Source organism: Aythya marila (assembly GCF_965140915.1).
Source record: "Aythya marila genome assembly, chromosome: 3".
In the NCBI taxonomy this organism is placed as follows: domain Eukaryota; kingdom Metazoa; phylum Chordata; class Aves; order Anseriformes; family Anatidae; genus Aythya; species Aythya marila.
This window is the reverse complement of record NC_139044.1, coordinates 13,674,728-13,683,036: the sequence shown is the minus strand read 5'-3', so window position 1 is coordinate 13,683,036 and position 8,309 is coordinate 13,674,728. Positions and strand designations below refer to the sequence as shown.

The 8,309-nt window shown below is 47.5% G+C and overlaps 1 protein-coding gene across 1 annotated transcript; it reads left to right on the top strand.

Annotated features, from left to right (window-relative positions):
- The first annotated feature begins 222 nt into the window (after positions 1 to 222).
- Positions 223 to 2,469, top strand: LOC309877029 (cystatin-like). The gene is made up of 3 exons (XM_082758065.1): positions 223 to 475; positions 847 to 960; positions 2,089 to 2,469. Exons 1-3 carry the CDS (start codon positions 248 to 250, stop codon positions 2,164 to 2,166), a joined length of 420 nt encoding a protein of 139 aa, XP_082614191.1. The 5' UTR covers positions 223 to 247; the 3' UTR covers positions 2,167 to 2,469.
- The last annotated feature ends 5,840 nt before the right edge of the window (positions 2,470 to 8,309 follow it).

Sequence of the window (8,309 nt, the reverse complement as noted above, 5' to 3'; positions counted from 1 at the left end):
CTGTCTTTGTGGGAAGCGTGCGCCAGCCTCGGGCACGGTTACGGAGGGACACCACAACCCCAAAAAACATCCCCCGACTCTTATTTTCGGTGACACGGGGGAGAACCGGCTGGCGAAACCCTACACGAGCCCCCGCTGGGTGCCTCCCGGGCCGGGGAGGAGCGGGGAGGGCCGGGGCCGCGTCCCGCCCAGCCCCGGCGGCCTTAAAATGGCGGCGGCGGCAGCGGGGCCGGGGTAGGGCGAAGGCATGGCGGGCGCTCGGGCTCTGGTGGCGCTGCTGGCAGCCGCCCTGCTGCTGGCCCAAGCCGTCCTGGGCAGCGAGGAGCGCGGGCGGCTCCTGGGGGCTCCCGAGGATGTTGCGGAGAACAATAAGGGCTTGCAGCAAGCCCTGCAGTTCGCCATGGCGCAGTACAACAGGGCGAGCAACGACAAGTACTCCAGCAGGGTGGTGCGGGTCATCAGCGCCAAGCGGCAGGTGGGTGCCACAGAAGCAGATTTCTTGTTTTTAAAGCCCTGTCTTGGGGCTCCTACGTCTGAATGCCGGGGATGAAATTACAGGATAAGTTAATAACTTCCTTATATCATGGATGAGCTAACATGCATCTTCCTTCACTGATGAAGGAGGCTATGGCACAACTTGTTTACATGGATGTTGTTTCCTGTTTTTCAAAGGACCTCAAGTGTTTCTTCTGTGAAGGTTGCCACATGCTGCTGTCTGTAACTCTTGGTTCTGGCTACAGGAATGTGACAACAAAGCTATCTTTCTTTCTGTCAGGGCCCTCTGTTTGGAGAGCTTTTGCGTATGTGTTGCGAATAAAGCTGTTTCTGCCCCTTGTCTTGTTGCAGCTTGTGTCTGGACTCAAGTACACCATAGAAGTGGAGATTGGCCGGACAACTTGCACAAAGGCAGAAGCTGATCCCCAGAGCTGCGCTCTTCATGACACTCCGGAGATGGCTAAGGTAGGCTTCAGAACAGGGTGTGTTGTTCCCTGGGTTCTTGATGCCTTTTCTCCAGCTGGTGTGCTGCGGAGAGGTATGGGCAGTGTCACCTGTTGGCCTCTAAGAAAATCAGATGTCAGTCTTTTAGGCTGCATGAGATGATGCCACCCTTGTAGGACTTGTCTTGCCAGATCTTCCTGACAGAGGAAGCCAGGCCTCTTACAGCATATTTACATGGAGACCTGAGGCAGTGGTACACAGGAGCATGCCTCAATCCTCTGAGAGTGCTCATGGCTCTGATCTCAGGGATACGCAGAGGAAACTGCCAAGCAGGGTTGCTTACAGGTCTCCTGGCGCTCAGTCTGGTGCCCTGAGTGTCCATACCCTTTTCTGCTCCTTTTATCCCATGCTGATGGGACAGCTTGACTTAATGCCCTTTCATGAGGGACTCCCATTACTGTGGATTGTGCTATGGGCTAAGCACCGGTCACAACTGACAGATTACCCCTGTTCTCCAAGTAGCCACCAAGCTGAGTTGCACAGCAGTCTGTATCACAATGCTATTTAAGCAATAATTTAGCTTTTCAGGTGAGAGCACTGATTTATCTACCTTATTTTGGTCAGTGCTTGGTCTTGTTTTCTATTTCATTGCTGGTATTAATCAGGGATAGGTTGTACTTTGCATGAATGTGCAACTTATGCCTGCATGTATGAGAACTGTCACTACACACGAATAATCCACTAAGCACCACTGACAGAGCTGCAATAATTAGACAAGCATGCACAAACAGATTGATTAGCTGTGTGGGCGTACTTGCCTGTACATGAGAGCTGCTGTTGAAGTACTGCCCAGGCTGAAAGGCTTCTGCCAGTGGGAACTAGTATATGACTGGGATAAGCAAGTAACTTGATCTTCAGAAATGCTGACTGCTTGGCTTCTGTGTTAGTATTTGAGAGCAATGATTGGTCCTGAGCAAGTACTAACCGGAGCAGTGTTCCAGAATACTTGCCAGGGGAGTGCAAATGCAGAGAGCCAGAAGTGGTATATGTTCGAGGATCACATTATAGGGTAAATCTGTATAAAGTGATAGCAAAGGACACTGTTATATGCTTTTGAACTGATGATTGCTTTTTTTCCTCTCTCCTTAGTACACCACTTGCAACTTTGTAGTGTACACTATTCCTTGGCTAAACCAAATTAAACTACTGAAAAGTAGCTGCGAGTAAACTTCCTTGGCTCCAGCAGAGACCAGCAACCAGCATTAAAAAAGTAATAACATTGAGATGGGATGCATCAATACCTGTTAACTCAAATACTTCTGTGTGTGTTATGCAAGTAAAACTATGTAACCTTCCTCTAAAGCACAGTAGGATCTCAACTCTGTTTTTCCTCATTGTAATTATACTTTTGGTGTAGCTGTTTGTTTTCTCAATTTTCCCAATAAAGTAATTCCAGCATCAAAACTCTGAGGAAAAAGTTGGTGTCCCTGTGAAGTGACTACTGTAAACATTAAAACATAATGCCATGTTGCTGTGATGTGTGGTTGTCTTTGTAATGGGTTGCTCGCCTCTTGGAGGGTGGGGGTGCCTTTATTTGTCACCCAGTCTCCTGTCCCCAAAGGCTGGGGTGAGAAGGAATGTGGGGTCCTAATTACAGGAGGTAAGTCATGTCTCCTATCCAGCTTTGAGTAAGGGACAAAGGTCAGTAGCTGTTCTGACAGAAGAAATGTTCTGGTTTTGGAAACACTGGGGTTTGCAATACTGTCTTTTGGGAAAGTTTTGGGAAGGTTAACTGGAACTCATGGTGTGTGGGAAATCTCATTCTGTTTAACTTCTACATCAGCTGCATGGGCTTATGTAGCTGTGCTGTGTAAGAACTAACTGCTCTGTCCTTTTACACTGCATTTGAGGTCTCTTGTAAACCTCTGCTTCCTCTGGCATGGCATCTTCACAAGTTACCCTGCTGTATCCCTGGTGTTTCTGGAACAGAATTGCTGAGTAGAAAGCCTGAGGGCCTTCCTTGTAGTCTAAGCAGTAACATGGCCAACTTCATTCATAGCCTTTATTGTGGCCAGTAGAGCTGGAGGAACAGCTGATTCCACTTTCATTTGCAAACCTGTGGGTGCAGGGAAGCCTGGAAGGTGGTGAATGAGAAGCCTGGCTTGTGGGGAGGCAGAACTGTAGTCTGGTGGTGTATTAAGCAGTGAGAATTTGAATCATGTCTAACTAGGGCAAATACCTTTAAATCAGCAGGTTGAGAGGATCAGTGCCTAAGAACTATTAAGAGAACTGGCTGAGGTGTTTCCTGTTAAATTAATTAAATTGTACTGCAGGGGAACACAGGATACTGTGCCTGCATTGAAAAGGATGGATGAGATGACCCTGATACCAGTAGCCTACTTAGGCTTGAGGATAGTCTAGTGCAAAAACAATAGGAATGTTAATAAGTGGTGTTGAGTGAGTAACTGGTAAGTAAGAATCATTATCAGCAAGTCTTATATAGGTAGTTTTATAGCAAATAAATCATGGACACAAAACCTCTGGGGATGGATATTCCCCAGAAGCAACCCTCTAAATTCAAGCATGTATGTAAACTGGTGGGGTCTTTTCGCTCAATCAAGCACATTGCTGCTGGTTTTGGTATGTAAGACACTGTGTTTAAAGTTGGTGCAAGTGTCACAGGGAAAGACAGCTCTAGATCTAGGAAAAAAATCTACTTGTTCAATGTCTTGTGATGTCAAGCAAAAGAAGCTTTCCTGAGCAGGTGGTAAGTGAGAAAGGAGAACAAAAAAGGGGGGATTTTGTTTTTAACTTTGTGGAAGGTTGGAAAGAAGGAGCAGGATATTCTTGAAAGAAATTTCATCTCTATGTGGTAGGGGAAGCTGCCAGGTTAAGAGGAGTCATATGAGTGAGTGAACTCCAGTTTTTAACCCCAAGGAAGACCTTTGCAAAGAGCTGATTTTTGGGAGGGGATGGGCATGGTGGTGGTGTCCTCCCTGTACCCAAATAGGGGCCTCTGAGAAAGCTGGAGAGGGACAACATCTCAGGGAGTGTAGTGACAGGACAAAGAGTAATGCGGGCAATTACAGGCCTGTCAGTCTGCCCTTGGGGTCAGGTGCTCCTGGGGAGGTCCTGGAGCAGATCATGCTGAGCGTCATGGCACAGCACATCCAGGACACCCCGGGGATCAGCCCCAGTGAGCAGGGGTGCATGAAAGGCAGGTCCTGCCTTGCTAAGCTGATATCATTCCATGGCAAGATGAGACACTCAGTGTATGACAGAAGGGCTGTAGCTGCTGTCTCATTGGGTTTTTGGAAGGCATTCAATGTTTTTTCTTACAAAGTTTTCCAGGAGAACCTGGCTGTTCATGGCTTGGACAAATGTCCTATTCACTGGTTAAAAAAAAAAAAAAACACAAAAAAACCAGCAAATGCTAAAAAACTAGATCTAGTTTAAGCACCTTTCTCTGGGCTATGTTACTTCCCATTTGCAATGGGTTAAGAGCATTAGTGTAGCCCACCTTAGCAGTGCCTGTACCTGCAGACTCATACTCAAATGAGCTTTCTATCTCCTAGCTCTGCAAAGCAGAGCCGGGACACAGAGTTGTGGAAAGCCACTGTTTTTTTGAGCCTGTGGGCATTGTTGGTGTGCCACTGGCACACTCAGCTGAAGATAACGGGGGTGTATCCTTGTCAGCATGAGCAAGCAGAGGTATTGATCCCAGCCAGCCAGGTGGGCAGCATTCAGTTTAGTTGAATTTTAAAAGCATCTTTGCATGTGAGAGAGAGAGTTTGATAAAAAAGAGTCTATGATAAAAAGCAGGTTTACCAAGAGAAGCACAGAGCCTGAACACTATTGAGAAATGGGGTACAGGCTGCATTTCTTTTTTGCCTTGTCTGACACCCTCACCACACGCTTCCTGTGCCCATTTAAGCTCAGGCCTAGATCCCCCATCCCCATCTGAACCACATTAGATGTGCCCCTGCCTCCAGTCCTGGCCCTTGGACCTGCCTTATAGCTTTGTGCTGCAGACTGGGCTCTCTGGACGGACCCAGGTTCCAGCTCATCCTCTCACTGTGTCTGGGGCTGATGGACCTCGCTCCCACCCCTGTCTCCCCGTGGGACTGTGCCCTGATGGTGAGGACGTGACCAACTTGGACCTTTGGCTCCTGACTCATCTCCTTCTCGTGCTGCTGCCTGACACGTGGTCCTCTGGGGTCTTACTGAGGTCCTTGAAGCTCTCAGTGCTCCTGCCAGGCATGGAGACTTCCCTCTGCACAGCCTAAATGGCAATTTCCTGCAATTACGAAAGCAAATGACCATGTAAGAATTCAGGTCACCTTGGGGCACTGCAGACCTAAAGCTGTGCTGCCCAGCACTGTTGTCAGTGTGTATATGCTCAGGATGTATAATAGTTCTTAGCTAAAGGCATGGAGATTTCTTTCAAGAGTGTTTGAAGATTCCAGGCTGTTTGTATTAAGCATTAATGTGCAATGCCTTAAAATCACTCTAATATTGATCCTGCAGGAGATCAAACTTTCAGGTCGAATCCACCTAACATTTCGCCTCTTGGTGCTCTATCTCTTGCTGATGACACCAGAGGTAAGACTTCAGATCCCTTTCCCTGCATGGCACAGTGTTAATCTGGTGCTTGTTTCTGTAGGGCTATGCATGGAAGTTCCTGAGTTAGATCCTTGCTAATGATGCTGAGCTCTTCCCTCACTCGCAGCCCAGCTTTGGCGGTACTCTGTTGGTGAGAAGCTGAGAGGGCACGTGCCAGCTTCTCCTATTCATCCCACTGCTCGAGGGCTATGTGCATCCTAGTGCTGAGGTTGCAGGAACTATTCTCTATTTTCACCAGGGACTTATGACATTGTGCCATGCCCTCTTCCCCACCAGCTGAGAAATGTAGTACCTCATGTCATGTTGTCTCCACCCTTTCTCTTTAAACACCCCAGAGAGATCTGGCTCTAGCAGGGTCAAGGCTACTGTTAGCAAGCAAAGGCTCTTCCTCCCTGTGTTTATCTCCTCTCCTGCCAATGTCTGCAGGTGGGTAGTTTGCCGCTTGCCTTGCAAACAGTCTCCCTGGTTTCCTAATCTTGGCCATTCACAGCAGCAGTCTGTAGGGGGCACTGTGCGGCAGTATCATTTCATCCTCTCTCCTTGGAGAATGAAAGGGGAAAAACAAGATTAAAATAAAATCTCAGCAGGTCAACACAATATTAATAACATTAATATTAATATTACAATAACAATAATAACAGTAATAATAATGTCATGTGAGATAGGAACCAGCTTGAATGCTGAAAAATGAAAATTTCTGCCTGAAGGACTATTGTGAAATAAACCTGTGTGATCCCTCTCCGTCCTCCACTGAGTACAGGTGTCGCAAAGGGCAATCCCCTAGCTGGAGAAGAAGTTGGGTCTGAGGCGTGGCCATGGAATTGCTTTCATGCCTTGAATATAAAAGTTAGCAAGAAAAGCATAATTTCAAGTGAAATAGTGATATTTACACTGAGCATCCTCCTCCCTGCCCAGACTTGCTGGGGGAAGCTGTGAAGCTGCGTGGGAACTGGAGCACACACCCATGCCAACCCTGCCTCCAGTGCTACTGAAGATACCCCCTGACTTCTGCATCCCATATGGTCTGGGAGCAAAGGTGAAGCCCCTCCATCTGTACAGATAAGCAGTGGTTTCCTTCCCTTCTCGTGGGGCTGGGGAGAAGCCCTGACATCCCAGGAGAAAATGTACCAGCAGCGGCTAAGAGTGGAGGAGGCTGAAGAAAAGTCAGGGTGGGCCTTTTGGGTGACTTCAATTTGCAAAAGTAGCCAAGCTTGTTCTGAGCACACCTTCTCTGGAAGAAAGGGGGCACCAAAGCCATTCGAAAGGATGCTGCTTGGTGGCCTCATGGGTCACAGGGCCAGTTACAGAAGGGCTCCTCTCCAGAAGAGTGGTAGCCTACAAAACGAAATTAGCTTCCGCCCCCTGAGCATGGCTAGGCTGGGCAGGTCGTCTAATTGCACAGATCTCCCTCCGTTAAAACTCACGGGACTTGTTGACATGAGTACAGATTTTTAATCGCCTATTTTCCCTCCCAGAATAACAGGTCTTTTTGCTGCTTTTTGCGTTGGATATCGTAGTCAGAAGTGTTTTTCCTATTCAGTCTGACACTTTGTCCATCTCCTGCATACCCCTGGTGGTTCAGTGAAAATTATTTCTCCTGCAGAATGCTGAGAGAATAGCAAATGCATCATTTCCACAACTCCGACGTGCTTTTTCACCCAGCCAGCTTACTCGGAGGCTTTTGAACAAAAAGCTCTGGGATTTCAGTTTGATGGAGATTTGGAGAACCAGCAAAAGACTTTTTGCTCTGTGCTGTTTTAAACTACTGTCTCCCAAATAGAGTAAATGCTTCCTGCAGATATTTGTGCTGGGAAAGCAAGGTGCAGCAGAGCTCAGCAGATATTAGAGGAGCACAAGCATGCTTTCAGTCATACTTAGCCAGCACACATCAAGAACTCTCAGAAAAATCTTGCCTTGACCCTGTGATTACCATCTCTAATGATAACAGCACAAGTCCAAGAAACATCTGGAAAACAGCTTTTTTCACCTCATCCCAAAGACTGTCAGCTAAGTATTAACTGCAGAGCTTCTCAGTTGATGGTGGTAAGGAAGGCAGGAAGGAAAAGGCCTGATGGATTTTCAGACCCTCTGCTGAGTTTGCAAACAGAAAAAAAAAAAAAAAGACAAACCCACAGCATCCTCTGAGTATCATCAAAGCCAATTTGATTGGGAAGTAATTGAGTGAGAAATTAAATGCTGACCCCAGATTATTTGTCCCCAGGAAGGGGAAAGCGCTTAGTATCTGGGGAGGAGAGAAAGGAAGACAACAGAGTCACCTCTGTGTGCGTTGTCAGTCTGGAGAGCTTGCAGTCAGGGCTAATGCCCTCTGTGCTTGGATGAGCCAGGGAGCCCCAGGCTGGTGCAAATCCACGGTTCAGGGATGGGTCCCTAGTATCATGGTATGGCACAGGGGGACGTACGCTGTTGTGGTAGGCTTGAGTTGGGAGCTGCTGATCCCCTTCTCCTCCTGGGGTGGATAACCCCCACCACTTCCACAGCCTTCAGAAGGGACGAATGAATTCATGCCAGTCCATCAAGTGCTGGTCCTCTGCCTGACCGCATGGTCTAACTAATCGGGGAGCCACAAATATTTTCCTCAAACTTTAATTGACTCATCTGGCCCAAAAACATGGGATCCCAACCCAGACTATATTTGCAACATGAAAGTGGAAAATAATATAATTAAGGTATGATTGGGGAGTAATATTCTTGTGGTGCTCCCTCTCTAAGTCACTCGGGCACAACTA

Excerpts from the sequence above, each read along its gene's own strand:
- LOC309877029 (XM_082758065.1), top strand. The coding sequence starts at position 248 with ATGGCGGGCGCTCGGGCTCTGGTGGCGCTGCTGGCAGCCGCCCTGCTG. Across the intron at positions 476-846 it reads TCATCAGCGCCAAGCGGCAG|CTTGTGTCTGGACTCAAGTA; the intron begins GTGGGTGCCACA and ends GTCTTGTTGCAG. Across the intron at positions 961-2,088 it reads ACACTCCGGAGATGGCTAAG|TACACCACTTGCAACTTTGT; the intron begins GTAGGCTTCAGA and ends CTCTCTCCTTAG.